Source organism: Macaca mulatta, chromosome 12 (assembly GCF_049350105.2).
Source record: "Macaca mulatta isolate MMU2019108-1 chromosome 12, T2T-MMU8v2.0, whole genome shotgun sequence".
Classification (NCBI taxonomy): Eukaryota; Metazoa; Chordata; class Mammalia; order Primates; family Cercopithecidae; genus Macaca; species Macaca mulatta.
Window position 1 is genome coordinate 132,508,419 of NC_133417.1, and position 18,613 is coordinate 132,527,031.

The 18,613-nt window shown below is 40.4% G+C and overlaps 1 protein-coding gene across 5 annotated transcripts in view; it reads left to right on the top strand.

The window, feature by feature from the left end:
- Positions 1-18,613, top strand: part of COL4A3 (collagen type IV alpha 3 chain) — a 149,510-nt gene that overhangs the window by 82,557 nt on the left and 48,340 nt on the right. For all 5 annotated transcript variants that reach the window (XR_013402206.1, XR_013402207.1, XM_077957715.1 and 2 more), the window contains exons 8-21: positions 736-762; positions 1,617-1,694; positions 4,620-4,682; positions 4,816-4,851; positions 6,784-6,825; positions 7,049-7,126; positions 7,591-7,653; positions 8,129-8,188; positions 9,518-9,562; positions 9,839-9,892; positions 11,098-11,139; positions 13,334-13,418; positions 14,622-14,657; positions 17,685-17,849. Coding sequence is in view for 3 of the 5 variants with exons in the window: in XM_077957715.1 (XP_077813841.1) it covers positions 736-762; positions 1,617-1,694; positions 4,620-4,682; positions 4,816-4,851; positions 6,784-6,825; positions 7,049-7,126; positions 7,591-7,653; positions 8,129-8,188; positions 9,518-9,562; positions 9,839-9,892; positions 11,098-11,139; positions 13,334-13,418; positions 14,622-14,657; positions 17,685-17,849 (874 nt within the window). In the remaining 2 variants the exon portion in view is untranslated. The remainder of the gene's footprint in view (positions 1-735; positions 763-1,616; positions 1,695-4,619; positions 4,683-4,815; positions 4,852-6,783; positions 6,826-7,048; positions 7,127-7,590; positions 7,654-8,128; positions 8,189-9,517; positions 9,563-9,838; positions 9,893-11,097; positions 11,140-13,333; positions 13,419-14,621; positions 14,658-17,684; positions 17,850-18,613) is intronic.

Genomic DNA, 18,613 nt, shown 5'->3' on the forward strand with positions numbered 1-18,613 from the left:
GTCATGACTTTAGGGAAGTCTGGGGTAGCCATAGTAGACATTCAACTAATAGTTAAGGAATGGATGAATACATGCATTATGAACGTAGGGTTAGAAGTTGAGACTTTGTTTTGCTTTTGAGACATCCAAGTGGAGATGCATGAGAGGTACTTGGATTCACTCAGAGAAGAGGTCCCAGCTGGTGGTGACTCAAGGAGTCACAGTGAGGAGAAAAGGGGCTTAGAACTGAGACTTAGCTCCAGCGGTGATGTTGGGATCAAGGAGAATGAGCCTGTAAAGGAGGAGCGGCCCTGGTGGGAGAAAGAAAACCAGCAGGGGTGTATTATGGAGGTCCAGGAAAGACCTACTGTAGTAGAAGGGAGTGGCAGACAGCTGCTGGATGCTGCTGCAAAGTCCAATCAGAGGAGGACTGACATGTTGGCATTGGTTTTAGCAACATCAGTATCATGTCTGACCTTAGCAAGGGACAATTCCATGGCAGGATGGAGCAGGGGGCAGATTTGGAACTGAGGAAAGGGTGGGAAATGAAGGAAATGGGAAGTTCACAGGTGAGACGAAGGAAAGACAGGACAATCTGGTGGGAGGTAAAAGATTAAGGGAAGACTTTGCTTTGTAAGCCCGTGGGAGGTGTATGGTGAAGAGAGGATGCACAACAGGAGAGAGAGCAGAGCAGACTGAGCAGGAGTGTGTGCGTTTGATTTTCCTCGAGTTGTTCATAGGCTGCTTTTTCCCTAGGGTGCTGCTGGTTTGAAAGGACAAAAGGTAAGTCATTGGTGGAATGCTGTCGCTGAAAACCTCTAATTGTACATATGAAAAAGACTTCTATTAAATAAAGAGACTTAAGTCATTACAAATAAGATTTCATAATCCAGACCTTAATCATTCAGAAACAATAATAATTGGGACATGATATTTATTCCTATTAAATAGCTCCTTCTGGCTCTTGTCATAAAGAGTCTTACAGGTTTTGTATCATTGTTTAAGGAAATTGGGTCTTGGAGAAGAAAACTGACCTCATGCTCAGGGCCCCACATTGCTATTTTTGGTGTGTTGGGAAATGACTTATTACCCTTGCATCTTTCTTCCTTCCACTGTAATGTTTTTTTTGTTTTTTTTTTTGTTTTTTTTTTTTAAAGACAGTCTTGCCCTGTTGCCCAGGCTGGAGTGCAGTGGCACGATCTCAGCTCACTGCAACCTCCACCTCCTGGGTTCAAGCGTTTCTTCTGTCTCAGCCTCCCAAGTAACTGGGATTACAGGTGCACATCACCATGCCCAGCTAATTCTTGTATTTTTAGTAGAAATGGGGTTTTGCCATGTTGGTCAGGCTGGTCTTGAACTCCTGACCTCATGTGATCTGCCGGTTTTGATCTCCCATAGTGCTGGGATTACAGGCATGTGCCACTGTACTGGGCCCACTGTAAATTTTTGATTTTAGAAAATAGGAAATTGCTTTGAAATCTTCATAATGGAATAATTACAAAATCATAAATCATTTCTCTGAGTATCTATCTTGAAAAGCACTTTTATCTTTGAAGAAGTATAACTTTGAATAAGCACTTGGAGGGGTTTTGAAAATATAACATTGATGATGTTTGATGAACTTCTTCATTTTCAAGGGTGCTCCTGCTGAAGGAGAAGATATAGAACTTGATGCAAAAGGTGACCCCGGGTTGCCAGGGGCTCCAGGACCCCAGGTACAGCACTTCAGAGAAGGTCCCTATTATTCTCAGTTCTTCACTCTTTCTTTCTCTCTCTTTTCGCCTCTCTTTCCTCCATCTCTCTTTTTCCCCATAGGTTCGTCTCACTCTCTTAAGAAGATTTTAAATAGAAATTCCTATTTATTCTATTTACATATCTGGCCTCATTTCCTTCTAAAGCTTTCACCCTATTCTGGAAAACTACATGATGCTGACATGCAAAGATGATCTGCGTATGTTTTTCATCCTCTTCTTCATTCTCAGTCACCAAGCTGGCCTGAATCTAACAGGAATAGTTATGTTCCACTTAATTTGTATTTGTTGCAAATAAGGATAGATTTGTATCCACATTGAATATCATTTAAAATGATATTCAGCCTTATTTTAAAATTTGCATAATGATAAAAGGTTTTTATTTAAATGCAACTCTCTCCAGTTGAAGTTGAGATAATGAAGAAAATAAAGTTTTTTTTTATTTAAATGCAACGCTCTCCAGGTGAAGTTGAGATAATAAAGAAAATAAAGTTTTTTTATTTAAATGCAGTGCTCTCCAGGTGAAGTGTTTGCTTTTCTGATTTATATGTACGTAGCCTGAGTATGATCCAAAAGGGATACAAAGAGTTGCAACTGCCTTTGGGTCTGTGTGTGCTTTACTTTGTGATTCAAAACGACCTTTTCACAGACCTAAACCACAAGTGCTAACTTTCAGTTTATAATTATATATAACCAAAACTAACTAGTTTTTTATGTATATATGTGTGTGTGTGTGTGTGTGATATTTACACATATGTCATATATAACATATATTTATATATATATATATATATTTTTTTTTTTTTTTGAGAAGGAGTCTGGCTCTATTGCCCAGGCTGGAGTGCAGTGGTGCAATCTTGGGTCACTGCAACCTCTGCCTCCCAGATTCAAGCAATTCTCCTGCCTCAGCCTCCTGAGTAGCTGGGATTACAGGCGCAGGCCACCATGGCCACCTAATTTTTGTATTTTTAGGAGAGATGGGGTTTCACCATGTTGGCCAGGCTCGTCTGGATCTCCTGACCTCAGGTGATCCACCAACTTCAGCCTCCCAAAGTGCTGGGATTACAGGCGTGAGTCAACACACCCAGCCAATTAACTGGAATTCTTTCAACTTAGTTCAGAATTATATGTAGAAATTCCTGGGTAGAGATGGGATATTTGCCTAAGTGAGTTTGAGTTGAGGCTGTTGAACTCCTGTGTGGTAAGCTATCCCAACTGAGGATGTGAAGTTAGATTAGGAGCTGCAAAAAATGCAGAATGATGCAATTAGGAGCCATTATAGGCTTCTGAGAAGAGATGCAAGATATGGTGGCTCTCGCTTTTTTTGTTTAGAAAACATTTAAGAGTCCAGATGCTGAAGGCAGGGGATCCAGGAAGAAGAGATAATAGTAATCCGAGATATTGATACATTCTTTAAATGTGTATTGATTATCATCTATGTATTAGTCATTGTGATGATGCTGAAGATATAATGATGGTACATTCTATTATACAAGAAATATTTTTTACCTGCCAATTATGTGCAAGGGGCTATTTCTAGGCTCTAGGAATACAGCAGGGCACAAATCAGCCAAAATGTAGATTTAAGGCTGGGCACAGTGGCTCACACCTGTAATCCCAGCACTTTGGGAGGCCAAGGCAGGAGGATCACTTGAGGTCAGGAGTTTGAGACCAGCCTGGCCAACATGGTCAAACTCCATGTCTACTAAAGATACACAAATTAGCCAGGTGTGGTGACATACACCTGTAGTCCCAGCTACTTGGGAGGCTGAGGCAGGAGAATCACTTGAACCTGGGAACCAGAGGCTGCAGTGAGCAGAGATCATACCACTGCACTCCAGCCCAAGGACAGAATGAGACTCTGTCTCAAAAAAAAAATAGATAGATAGATAGATAGATAGATAGATAGATAGATAGATAGAAGATAGATAGAAGATAGATAGATAGATAGATAGATAGAAGATAGATAGATAGATAGATAGATAGATAGATAGATAGATAGATAGAAGATAGATAGAAGATAGACAGATAGAAGATAGATAGATAGATAGATAGATAGATAGAAGATAGATAGAAGATAGAAGATAGATAGAAGATAGATAGAGAGAGAGAGAGAGAGAGAGAGAGATAGATATTTAAAAATTTTATGAACCAGGCATGGTGGCATGTGCCTGTAGTCCCAGCTACTTGGGAAAGCTGAGACGGGAAGGTCTCTTGACCTAGGAGTTATAGACCAGCCTGGGCAACACAGTGAGACCCAGTCTCTTAAAATGTATATATATTGCCTTTATGGAGCTTACATTCTCATGGGGGAAACAAAAAAAAAGTGTAAATGAGTAACTCTATGGTGTGTGAGTAATAAATGCTAAAAATAAAAATAATGCAGGAAAGCAGGATAGGAAGTGTCTGGGTTGGAAGGTGGGTTACAACTTTGGATAAGCAGGAAGGCTTTATGGAAAGGACGACAATTACATAAAGACAAGAAAAGGAAAAGGGAGTGAGTCATACAGATACCTGGGAAAAGGGGATTCTAGGCAGAGGGACAGCAGGTGGCAGGCCCTAACGTAGGAGTATGCTTGGCCAAAACGAGAGAGAGAAAGGAAAAGGGAGGAGAAAAGAGGAGGGAAGAAAGAGAAAAGCAAAATTTTGAAACATCTGAAGTAAAGTAACTACTCTGGTCATTTTAGAAACGGTATTGTGCAGATGGTCCTGCCAGCCTGTTACACATGGCAACATACTTTTTGATATTTGTTGTCATTAACTGCAGCCACTGAAAAGGGAGGTGTTATGCGCTCCTGATTTTATTATGTTAATGCATTTAATTAATGGACATTGTTATTAAGTGAGAAGTAAAGTTAAACTTACTCTTATTCTTCTCTCAATTTCAAGGGTTTGCCAGGCCCTCCAGGTTTTCCTGGGCCTGTTGGCCCACCTGGTCCTCCGGGATTCTTTGTGAGTATCAAGTCATCCTTGCTACAGACTCCGTCAACTAATAGATTCATTATTTATTATTAACAAGTTATTAAAAGAATTTTTCTGGTTGGATGCATTTCCTGCTGTGATTTTCATTTGTGGATTTTTCTAGGGCTTTCCAGGAGCCATGGGACCTAGAGGACCTAAGGTAGACTACTGTTCATATGATGTAACAGCTAGCACACCCTACTCAATCTCAAAGTCAAACCTGGCCTGCTTCTTCATGTGGGTCACTGTTAGGTACCGCTCTGGAACTCACAAGGATTCCTAGCAGGGAAGAGCATGGCTAGCTGCTCTCACCTCTCTTCTCCTTGCATTTCAGTAACTTGATCCCTGATACAAAGAGTCTTAATTCAATTTATAAGAAGCTACTTACCAGGAAAAATGCAAGGATTCTTAATCCACAGGTTTTCCATTTCTGATCATCTCACACAGCACATTATCCTCTGAGTTTTTGTAGTGTGCTGCTTCACAAAGCCAACCGGGTCTTATGCTAGTAAGTAAAGGATGACTATTTGTGTGCTCATTACACAGGGTCTTGCATGCGTTTCTGTTAAGACAAGGCCAGGCGCATTGGCTCACACCTGTAATCCCAGCACTTTGGGAGGCAGAGGCGGGTGGATCACTTGAGGTCAGGAGTTCGAGGCCAGGCTGGCCAATGTGATGAAATCCTGTCTCTACTAAAAATACAAAAATTAGCCAGGAATGGTGGCACATGCCTGTAATCCCAGCTACTCAGGGGGCTGAGGCAGGAAAATAGCTTGAACCCAGGAGTTGGAGTTTGCAGTGAGCCAAGATAGCACCACTGCACTCCAGCTTGGGTGACCGAAAGAGGCTCCATCTAAAACAAACAAACAAAAACAAACAACAAAAACAAACAAAAAACAGAAGTGCAATTGTTAGTTTAATTATAAAAATATTGAGTGAGGCTGAGCCCCAACAGGAAATTAGTTCTAAGCACAGTATCTCCTACTATCAGGTAGCCTTTTATTTTATTATTATTTTTCTTTTTTTTGAGATGGAGTCTCACTCTGTTGCCCAGGCTGGAGTGCAGTGGTGTGATCTTGGCTCACTGCAACCTCCATCTCCCGGGTTCAAGCAATTCTCCTGCCTCAGCCTCCCGACTAAGTGGAATTACAGGCATGCAGCACCACTACTGGCTAATTTTTTTTGTATTTTTAGTAGAGACAGGGTCTTACCATGGTACCAGGCCAGGCTGGTCTCGAACTCCCGACCCCAGGTGATCCACCTGCCTCAGCCCCCCAAAGTGCTGGAATTACAGGCATGAACCACTATGCCTGGCTCGGGTAGCCTTTTATATGAGGTATTTTCTAAGATACTTTCATATTTATTTTCTTATTGATACACACAAATACACACACACACACACACACATGCACGCAGACACCCTGAGAGATGGATAGTTTCTGGTTAAGTGAATTGTCCAATAGACAGTACATGGCAGAGCTGAGGTTTAAAGTGTTTTGATTCCCCTCAGCTTTGGTCTAACAAGGGGAAGATCTGCATACTCAGAGGTGAAAAAGCAAGCAGGTATTAGTTGAAATGACAGATCAGCCATCATTAGTGAAGAAACTATTCGCATTAGACTCATGTCACTAAATTACCAGTGAAGTCGGGTAGCTGGAATTCTATTCTTAGATTCTCTATTAAGTATTGAATTTCAGAATCCTGAAATGCAGCTACCCATTCTTATTTTTAAAACAAGAAAACAAGGGCATCAGGAAGTTAAGCAGCCGGCCAGTGGGATCAAAACTAGCTACTGCAGAGCCAGAAAAATATGCTCTGAGCTAGGTTCCTTTCCCTCCCCCACACCACTGCGTGTCAGCATTTGCCATGTTAGCTTTCTGCTTAATCCCTTAAGCTTTCTGCACCTCAAGAGCTCCTCCTCTAAAAGAAACATATCAATGCTCTTCTCTAAGAAATAGCTAAAATAATTTGTCATTCTAAAATGAAAGTTAAAATAGAAATGCTCAGTTACAAATATTGAAACTTTGATGGGTTTAGACTATTTATTCATATTTATTTTTAGAAAATAATTTGGTTTTGTGTTTTCTTACAGGGTCACATGGGTGAAAGAGTGATAGGACAAAAAGGAGAGCGGGTAATTTAAATACTGTGTCTTATTAGCAGGCAAGATATTTTATGTCCCAGAGCATATCAGCCTATACCGTTTACTTACTGGCCAAGCGGAAATTGATGGGCCTTCATTTGTTCTATCTTCTCATATAAGCACTAAAGGGGAAAAGTAGACCTTTCAAATGTAGTAACATTGAAATGGTGATGCTGTTGTTTATTTTCTCACTCCTAAGTGTTTTTGTCTTTAGGGTGTGAAAGGGTTAACAGGACCCCCGGGACCACCAGGAACAGTTACTGTGACCCTAACTGGCCCAGATAACAGAACGGTAATTCTTCAGTTTTATGATTAGGGTTGTGCCTTCCCGTGTCTAGGACGAAGTCCTTGTGACTCTGTACCTCTTTTGCAAGCTCTTATTATCTAAGCCCAGTTCAGCCCAGCTTCCTCAGCCAGCCAGAACCTCCAGGATTTATTCCTTCCTGTCCTTTACTCATAAATCTTGGAAATATTACACGGGGAAGATCTGAGGCTCCAGCTTGGACAACAGAGTGAGACTTTAAAAAAAAAAAAAAAAAAAGATACTTAAAAAAATTTTGCATGTAGTCTCAGTGAGTTCACAGGTATAAAATTTGAAATGTGAGAAATGGAAGGTGTATTGGGTTGTATTAACATAAGGCACATTCATAGTTTGTAAACCCAATTTATTGAACAGATAGAGGATTTGTCTCACTGTTGAATCAGTGAAATCTCATTTCATCCATTTGTAACAATGTTGAACTGTTTCTTTGGCAGGACCTCAAGGGGGAAAAGGGAGACAAGGGAGCCATCGGCCAGCCTGGACCTCCTGGACCCTCAGTAGGTTATTTAAAGTTATATTGTCCCCACAACACACAAAGTAGAGCCCTAGTATTTAGTTTGATGTGTGTTTTGTCTTAAGTTGTTTTTTTTTTTAAGAAAGTAAAGGAATAAAAGAATGGCTACTCCACAGCAGCTATTGCTTTTAAGTCTTAACATTGGCTAAAATACAGTAACATTTGACCGCAGAGATCATGAATACGCTAGAGTTATTTTACAGCCACTCCTTGCTGAAATCCTTGCACTGTTGTACATGCATCCAATGCCGCCCATCTTATGACTTATCTTCAGCATCAGCTTTTTTAGCATCTGTTTTTTTAATTACTATTCATCAATAAGATTTCTCTCTTAGATGACTCAGCACTTAAACATGTTTTTAAATGGCAGAATAACCAAAAGGGACAAATTAATAAAAATCAATGTAAGTAAAAAAATCAGTAATTCATAAAACTTGACATAGCTCTGCTTAATACAGGGACTGCCTGGAGAATCATATAGATCTGAAAAGGGTGCTCCTGGAGACCCCGGCCCGCAGGTAAATTTGGAAATTCGGTGTCATGTGCAGTTTTGATTAGTCAGGACTTGGGACTCTTTAGGTTACAGGAACAAGATGCCCAACTCAAATTAGCTCCAGTTAAAAATTTTTGTTCTTTAAGATTTGGGAGGCAGGATTTACTTGCTCAAGTATTTAAGACGTTCAAGGCTAAAACAGGGTTCAAGGACTTCAGAGCCTGAAAAAATAAGGGCAGGACTCCCTTTCCATCTCACTTCTGCTTCTCTCTGCATATCAGCCTCATTCTTTCCTCTGGCAGATGATCTTCCGTGTCAGGGGAGATGGAAAGAAAGAGCTACCCTGCAGCAAACAACTTCAGGCTGATGGCATTAGAGGAGAAAGCCAGCATCTCTCTCCCTGTGTCCATTTATAAAATCCCAGGGAATTCATCTCATTGGCCCAACTTGGTCATATCTGGTCTCACTCTGGAAAAAAGGCTGTGACCAAGAGAAAAGGGTACTATGATTGGCCAGGCCAGTGGGGCAGTGGGCTACTCAGATTGACAGTGCCATCAGAACCACCCAGAGTGAGGGAAGAGCAGCCCCCCACAAAGGATATAGGACAATCTGTGACCAGAAGTGGGTGGCTGGAAAAACGGAAGCAGCAGGACCCCACTACCCTACCCAGATCCATTTTGGAAAGATTTAAATCCATATATTGTGTTAAATTTCTAAAAGTTATACTTTTGGAAAAGTAAAATCTATAAAAATTATACATAAGCAAAAAACATATTTTTTTGCCTAAGGAAAAAACAATATTCAATGAACGTGATTTTTAAATTTTATCAGGAAGGGCAAATACCATAAAAGTCAATCCAAGCTGCTGGTTGAGATACCACGCTATATCTTTTATACATGTATTTAAATATAGGCACACCTGGAGTCCAAGGAATTACCAATATTTCAAATAAATGAATAGAAGGACTGTGAACACCTTCCCTTTTCTAGACTTCCTTATTTACTTCGCTGCCCAGTGTGTTTCTTATTTTCCTTCCAAGCTTAGGATGAACAGCATCAGCTCTAATTTAAGTTTGGCTGTTAACGTCCTTCCTTCCTTCCTTCTCTGACTTTCTCTAGTTCCCCATTTCTCTAGTTTCCCATTTCTCTAGTTTCCCATGCTTTCCCTGGAAAGAGAGGGCCATTGTGCATTCTGTGGTTAATAGTTTTTCCTTCTAACACCTGGGTGAGGATCTCTACTCAGGCTTTTCATGCCTGAAGTCAAGAGGAGATGATCATATCACTTAAGATTTCCGTATTTGTAAAGTTAACCATATTTATTAAACTTCATGTTTTTTATTTGTTTTTGCTGTAGGGAAAACCCGGTAAAGACGGCGTTCCTGGCTTCCCTGGAAGTGAGGTATAGACTTGATTTGGCCCATGGAGGTAGTAAAAATGTCAGTCCTACTAGCTGAAGAAGGATTTTTAAAAGTCACTAAATAGTTACAAACAAACAAAAAGCTTACAGGTTTTAAAAATTGCACTTGGGAATCATAGTTTTACAACTCCACTGTGAAGAGAGATCATCTGAGCACATTCCTTTGTTTCAGAGGAGTTCAAATTGCACCTGTTCCCCCCAGAAGCAGTTGGCTCCTGTGTCTTCTGACCCATTCATTCCTTCTGTTCTTTTCTTTAGGGAGTCAAGGGCAACAGGGGTTTCCCTGGGTTAGCAGGTGAAGATGGCATTAAGGTAACCCTCTCCCTAATATCCTATTTTTAAAAGGTTGGGTTTTGCCTATGCTTTTACTTTTACCTACATCCTGGACCTAAGTACAAGGGATTACTGTAACAGGCTTCATTCAAATACGCTGCTAGGTCTGTTAAGAAGAAAAGAGAGATGTGGCAACTTTACTTAAACATTTGAAGGGTGTTCTTGAGGAAAAGATATTAAACTTGTGCTGTGTATTTGAAGCTGTTTGACTTAGGACCAGTGAGATTCCAGCTTCCCACGAGGAAGAGGTAGAAAAAGACCTACAATTGTAGGAAGTTTATGGTTATTTGAGATCAAGCATAGGCTAGAGTTCATGAGTCTCAATCTGAGTCATGATACATTGAAAGCTTGTGGTCAATTAGTTGTGAACTATATTCTACACTTCTGACAGTATGTTACAAACATTTTCAAGTCATGTGTAATCATGTGTTACTTAAAGATAGGGATATGTCCTGAGAAATGCATCATTAGGTGATTTTCTCATTATGCGAACATCATAGAGTGTACTCACACAAACCTAGATGGCAGAGATTCTTACTCTAGGCTACAAACCTGCATATCATGTTACTATACTGAATAACGTAGGCAATTGTAACACAGTGGTGGGTATTTGTATATCTAAACATAGAAATTGAGTAGTAAAAATATGGTATTATAATCTTATGAGACCACTATCATATACACAGTCCATCATTGACCCAAACATTGTTATGTGGCACATGGCTATATATGTAGGTATATGTGCAGATTCAAGATTTACCCTTTAACCGTATCACTTCCAGTAGAATTCTGAAATGCCTTCTTGAAGGAAAGGGGGTTGGTTACAGCTAAGACATTTGGAAATGCATACAACCCACAGTCTGATATTCCTGTGCCTCTAACCAGGGTGAGAACACAGGAATGAGAAATGTACATGAACGAGCACTGAAGATGGTGTTGTGAAAGAAACCTGGAGAACCACCAGGGCAATAGCAACTTCTGTACAACCTTGTAGATAGGATTCCTTACCCAGATACAGGCTCTCCAGGAAAATAGTTTAAAGTCAGTGTCCCTTTAACTTTCATTTGGTTTGTACATGACATATAAACATCAATATATTGTTCATTTTAACTGTACATCTTGCTTTTTATATGTAAATACTTTGGGTGACCATATTCACAATTTGTAATTGTCTTTCACTGTAGGGACAGAAAGGGGACACCGGCCCTCCAGGATTTCGTGGTCCAGTAAGTGTGACTAAAGACGATATCAATGCTATCTTTGATCAAGTTCTTTAAAGTAGCAAGGAAATTTTGAATCAGTGTCTCTCATTAACTGTGTGAGAGAGATTGTAACATTTACCTCGTTATCAAACCAGGGCAGAAAATAGCTGGTCACTATTTGTCCCTTTGACCATGCGTAAATATTTCTATTTGGTCCCTGGAAGGTACTAGTGATGCCCATGCTGGGCTATGGAAGAGACGAAAAGCTTTGTCTAAGCAGCCCAGGCCCAAGGTGATCCTGCATCTTCAGGGTAGAGGAGGACAGTGAGGCAACAAGGGATGAAGAAGTCAACTTCTCCTCCCCTGCACCTGGGCCCGGGTCCTGAGCTTTTAGGCAGCAGATGCTAAACTACGGGTTTAATACATGGTCAGCGAAAAGCAATCATTCCAGCCCAAGCTCTGTGTAGCAGGCCGTGCTCCCCTTCCCAGCAGACATGTATTTGATGTCAGCTCCTAACTGCAGAACAGCCACATTCTATATTCCGTGACTCTGTAGCTGAAGAAGAGAAGAAAGGGGATCCAGACTCTGAGTGCTGGTGTCCATTCATCTCCTACCTCAAAACACAGTGGTTCTCACATTCAGTGTGCCAAGCAAGGCTGCCATGGATGATCATGCAGGTTAAACAAAATGGCACATTGTGGCAAAAGAGTCATGAGGGGAAAGAGTGTCCTGTTAAAAATGCCGTTCTCAGACCCCCATGCTCAGTAATGTAACTCAGGAATTGGAGTGGGGCCTGGAAATCTGCATCTTTACCCTGAAAGCAAATGATTTGGATGCATAGAGCCCCTGTCTTAGTCTGTTCTGTGCTGCTACAATAGAATACCTGAGACTGAGTAATTTATAAATAACAGAAATTTATTTTCACAGTTCTAGAGGCTAGGAAGTCCAAAATCAAGATGCTGGTCCTTGGTCTGGTGAGGGCTTTCTTGGCTGCATCCTCACATGGCAGAAAGCAGAAGGGCAAGCTGGCCTGAGGCTGCTCGAAGCCTCTTTTAATAGGGCCTTAATCCCATTAATGAGGGAGAAACCCTCATGGCCTAATTACCTCCTAAAGGCCCTACCTCGTACTTCTATCACATTGATAGCACCTGAATTTTGGAGGGGGCACACTCAAACTATAACAGTCCCAAAATACTTTGGTGGAGTTCCCAGGAAGATTAAATGAGTTATTTTGTGAAATCACTTAGCACTGTGCCCAGCACTTGGTAGGTGCACGCATATCATTACAGATTTCATGGTGGACATTATTGTTATATTGTTAATACAATACTTTTGTGATTTTATACATATTGCTTAACTACAAGGCTCTTGTTACTTCATCTTAAATAAGTCAACAAAGTCATTGATCCATCTAGCATATGAAAAAGCAAAGAGGTTTTTTTAAAACCATTGATATTTCCACCTTGCTTCCTTCAAGATAAATGTACTGAATGTTAAAAGAAATCTATGTTTTCATTACATTTCAGAGGAATTCTTAGCACTCCTCACTGTGTATTTTCTTAGATTCAATTCCATATAGCTCTGATTGCAGCTTCTACTAACCTCAAAAGAAGTTCAACTGAGGAAGGAAATGGTTAAGAACACTGGCAGTAGGTCCACTGAGCATGTCAGAAACAATATTCCTCGATTCTTGCAGGCCAAGGGTTCCCTGGAATTTAAAGAAACAATAAATACAGTATTTTTTGATGTGTGGGTTCCATACACTTCCAAAATGAAAATAAGTTCAGTCCACCAGGACCAGCATTTTTGAAAAGTAAAATAGAATAGAATAAAAAGTGTCGGGGTTGATCATATGTTGTAAGAATAAGTCATTATTTTGTGAAACTTTCATTTTTCTATACATATGCACACATACATAGGTATGTATGAATGTGTACATATAAACGTGGGTGTGTAACCTGAGTCACATCATAAAATGTGTTTCTAATTGAAAGCCCACAAAATATCTGATACTGTGACACCACAAAGGTCTACTTATTTAAATTTTTCCACCTACATTTATGTGACTATTATATACCTGCTAACATGTAAACCTATGAATTCAGGAAAAGAAGGCAGCCATCTTTGGGCCAAAATGAAGAAACTGAAGTAATTATGCTTGGTGAGCTGTCCATAAATAGCTATCCTTTCTCTGTATTCATTTCTTTCTCCTCTAAGACAGAATATTATGACACATACCAGGAAAAGGGAGATGAAGGCATTCCAGGCCCACCAGGGCCCAAAGGAGTTCGTGGCCCACAAGGTAAGAATAAATTTCTTCCCAGAGCATTTGCTGAACATATTTCTGGTTTTCTTTCAAGGTAATAAATAGCATGTGCTTATAGAGTTGACATGGGTGAGGAAAGGGAAGGGAGATCTCTTCGTTTTCATAGGGCTGTTATTTTTGGATGTCTCCTACTCTTCATATTTTTATTTCATAGGTAGTATACCGGGAAGGTAATTAAATTATCTTTATGTAGCAAAGCATAAAGTTCAAATCTGTCATGGAAACACTTGGAGGAGGGCAGGAAGAGGGAGTACAAGGCATTGGCAATCTCAATGGGATTATGAAGGGAAAAATGGAGACCCCGAACAAACTCACAGAGATTTGCAAGGGGGAACTGAAACTCTGGTTTCCTGACTCTTGGAACAATGATCTGTCCTTGATGCCATGAATTATTGTCTCATGTACTTATACTGTATCTCTTTGGAGAAATCCAAAAGTTCTGGGCCAATCCCTCTCATCTCTGGCTACATATTGGAATCCCTAGGAACTTCTGTAATGGCCTCGTCAAGGTCCCACCCTGTCATTCTGATTTCATTGTCTGGAGGAGGGCTCTGGACACTGGTAGATTGTAAAAACTCCCTGGACTAGTCCAGTATGCAGCCAGGATTGGGAGCCACTGATCTAGACAAATGATTGATACGAAGAAGATTTCAAAGGAAAATTTTACTTAAAAGAATAAAATTTCCCAGTGTCTTTAAATAAAAGGACAGATGAATACAGACATTGATATAGATTGTCTTAAAAATCTGGTTCACTTACTATAAATCACTCACACGTATATATAAAAGAATTATAACCCCCAGGATATTACAGGTGGAAGCAATCTAAGATGGAACACCAAGACAAACTGCAGATCCTGGATGTTCCAGCACTGTTTGATTTTCTGGCGTCTGCACTTCCAGCAAAGTGCTGAACACACAACAGGCTCTTAGTAAATCTCTGTTGAATTATGTGAAAATGATAAGGCGGCATGATTTACTTTTGAGTGTTAGACTTCTAAGATTCGTTTTCTCTTGTCTAAATAAGAGAAAATTTCTAATGTTTGTCTAGGTGAGAGTAGGAACAAATACGAAAACTCTGTATTATTAACTATCATTATATTGTCACCCAAGATTTCAAAAGTAGATGGGATAGCATTTACATCTTTCTAAGCAATTAATTAATGTTATATATTCCCAGGTCCCAGTGGTCCCCCCGGAGTTCCTGGAAGTCCTGGTATGTCCATGTTTCTTAGCGTACAAGTAGAAATGCTATTACAAAGGAAAATACACTGTCCTCTATTAATTTTGCATTATTTACATAAGACAAACGTTTCACTAACTGATCTAAAAGTGTTTCCAGGCTGGGTGCAATGACTCATGCCTGTAATCCCAGTACTTTGGGAGGCTAAGCGGGGGGGGGTGGGGGTGGATCACCTGAAGTCAGGAGTTCGAGACCAGCCTGGCCAACATGGCGAAACCCTGTCTCTACTAAAAAAAAAAAAAAAAAAAAAAAAAAAAAAATTCAGCTGGGCATGGGTAGTGCACACCTGTAATTCCAGCTAGTCAGGAGGCTGAGGCAGGAGAATCGCTTGAACCAGGGAAGCAAAGGTTGCAGTAAGCTGAGATGGTGCCACTGCACTCCAGCCTGGGCAACAGAGTGAGACTCCATCTCAAAATAAAATAAAATAAAATAAAATAGTGTTTCCAGCTTCTTAAATTGTCATATTTGCAATTTATAGTGGAAGAAGGAGTGGAGCTGATACAAACTGATATAGAAATGCTCTTTTTCACTTCTCAGCAGTTTTAACTAAGTGTAAGCACCTTATTGTCAGGAATTTTTACAGTGACTTCGGGGTATGAGCAGGGTCCTTGAAACTCAGAGGAGGTACAGAAATAGAAAACAATGTTATGGTAATGAGGTTGGTTTAAAATGGTAGTTTTCATAACATAGCACGAGTTGCATAAGGATGCCTACATTACACTTTTTCTGTAAAGTTCTAAACTTTCGTCTGTGACTGATTAGAGTGTTTACCTTTTGAGAGAGGAAAAAGAGTTGGCTCAGGGATGGTCCACAGGGACTCATCAAGTATAACTGTAGCGTGTTCTTTTTAATGAAAACAAAACTAAGAAAAAAGAGCAAAATGTGATGAACTATTAGGCACCTGCCACTGATCATATTTTTCTCTGTATAATGTTGTATATTATACTACGTCATAATTTTGAAAATTACTCAAAATTAAGCAGACTGCAGAACTATAAGTGTACTATAATTCCACTATTAAAAAAATAGATACAGAAATGGATAAATATCATATGTACCGGAATATGCATGGAAAGATATATCTCAAACTGTTAATAGTAGATATCTCTTACAGTTAGAATGGGGCAAAAAGATATTTTAGAGCTCTGACATTAAAGAAGACCTCCTTCCCCCTGCCAGGCCACTAAGTTAAAAAAAAAAAAAAAAAAAGGCTCCTTTAAGAAGCCAATGAGTGGAAAATTACAAAGCTCTAATTCCAGAAGAATTTTAGGATTGTTTTTTCTGTTTCTGTGAAAAATGGCATTGGTATCTTGATAGGGATTGCATTGAATCTGTAGGTTGCTTTGGGTAGTATGGTCATTTTAACTATATTAGTTCTTCTGATCCATGAGCATGGGATGTCTTTCCATTTGTTTGTGTCCTCTTCAATTTCTTTCACCGGTGTTTTGTAGTTTTCCTTGCAGGGATTTTTCACCTTGTTGGTTAAATGTATTCCTAGGTATTTTATTTTGTGTGTGTGGCTACTGCAAATGGGATTGCCTTCTTGACTTCTTTTTTGGCTATTTCATTATTGGTGCATAAAAAAGATGCTACTGATTTTGATATGCTGATTTCATGTCCTGCAATTTTACTGAATTTGTTTATCGGTTCTAAGAGTTTTTTTGATGGAGTTGGGGGTGAAGAGAGATTGGTTAATGAGTACAAGCATACAGTAAGATAGAAAGAATAAATTCTAATGTTTGACAGCAGAGTAGGGTGACTATAGTTAACAACAATGTATATTTCAAATTAACTGGAAGAGAGGACATGAAATGTATTCAACACAGAAATGATAAATATTTGGGTCATAGATACTCAAAAATACCCTGACATGATCATTACACTACACATTCAATACATGTAACAAAATCTTACATGTACCCCATAAATTAGAACAAATATATATGCCAAAGTAAAATATGATTTAAAAAAATACAAAACTCTGAAACATGTCAATCAGAAGATTCTGTCTTTATGTTCACATAACAGGACATGATCAGATATTACCTCAGCTGGTTTCTCAGCCCTTTGCTGGTGGCATCTCTCTTCTTAATAGTTAAAATGTTTGTGGGACAGAGATTTGAGACTGTCTGCTCCTCACATTCTCACCATTTTAAGATTAGGGTGGGGTTTGTGCCACCAGGCACAGCTCCTTTCCCAGGAGGGTGACCATCCCTCATCATACCCTTTTATGTCTAAGACACTGGCAGGAATAAAGTCCACTTCACAACTTTCTCTCTTTCTCATTTTGGACACTGGAGGCATCCTCTAGTCTCTAATAAAAAAAAAAAAAATTTACAAAGTAGCATATATGGAAATATTTCTCACTTCCTTTTAAATAAAAAGATACAGTGCATCCCAAACTCTGTTTCAGTTTCTTGTAATAAATTAGACAGATTTTCTCGTGGGAATGGAATGTTCTGCACTTCGCTGTAGTGTGGTTATTTAACAAGGCCACAGATGAAAAAAGCAAGGATATTCACTTTTTTATTCAAATGTGTTATGTACCTCTCCATTGTGCAATTTTTATAAATAAAATTATATTACTCTTACAATTAAAAAATAAATTTGTATTAGGCCGGGCGCGGTGGCTCAAGCCTGTAATCCCAGCACTTTGGCAGGCCGAGACGGGCGGATCACGAGGTCAGGAGATCGAGACCATCATGGCTGACACAGTGAAACCCCGTCTCTACTAAAAAATACAAAAAACTAGCCGGGCGAGGTGGTGGGCGCCTGTAGTCCCAGCTACTCGGGAGGCTGAGGCAGGAGAATGGCGTGAACCCGGGAGGCGGAGCTTGCAGTGAGCCGAGATCGCGCCACTGCACTCCAGCCTGGGCAACAGCGTGAGACTCCGTCTCAAAAATAAATAAATAAATAAATAAATAAATAAATAAATAAATAAATAAATTTGTATTAATCAGGAAAAAATGTAAAATACAAGAAATGATTATTTTCTCCAAGGATCATCAAGGCCTGGCCTCAGAGGAGCCCCTGGATGGCCAGGCTTGAAAGGAAGTAAAGGGGAACGAGGCCGCCCAGGAAAGGATGCCATGGGGACTCCTGGGTCCCCAGGTTGTCCCGGTTCACCAGGCCCTCCAGGATCGCCGGGACCTCCAGGACCACCAGGTAAAGATGTGGAAGGGGATCCCTTTTGTGTACGGCACCAAATGACAGTTGTGTGCAAACCAGGGGTGACAAACCCTCCTCACAGCTTAGCCACCAGTCTGTGTGGTTTTTATGAGTTATCTTTCCGATGGTCTTCCTTTCACTAACTCTATGTGAAAGAAATTGATGCAATGACTACTTAACAAATGCAGCAAAGTCTTAGCCAGAGTCTCCCAGAGAGCAGAGCAGGAGGCAGGGACAAAGAGAGTGATGCGGGGAAGGATGGGTGGCTATCAAATTGGCCTTGACCAAATGCAACTACCTGTTCAGCCCCAGAGACTATCTTCTAAGAAGCCTGTGCCAGGGGAGAAAGAGGCAAGAACGTATCCATTTGCTCCTAGTTCCCATGGGTCAAAGATTTCCCCCCAAGAGAGGAGCAGCCCCCCACCTCCCATCCTCCCACTTCCACGCTGCGTCTGCGTGGTTCCCAGGAAGTCCCATGCCTTGGCATCAGCAGGGAAGCCCCAGGACAGTAGGCCACAGGTGTGCCGCACGGGTGTAAGGCAACATGCTATGAGGTAAAGGGGTCCCAGATGACAGAGCTGTGGCCCAATGGACTTGAAGTGGTGCTCACAGGTCCTGACACAGGCATCCTCTCCTTTGCATTCTTCTACAGAGCCCCCTAGCATTCTGTGTTGGCTCACAGGTACAAGAGGTCCTCACGAACATATAGATCACACTTTATATTTTACCATAGCTTTTCTGGGGCCAGGTGTGGTGGTGTG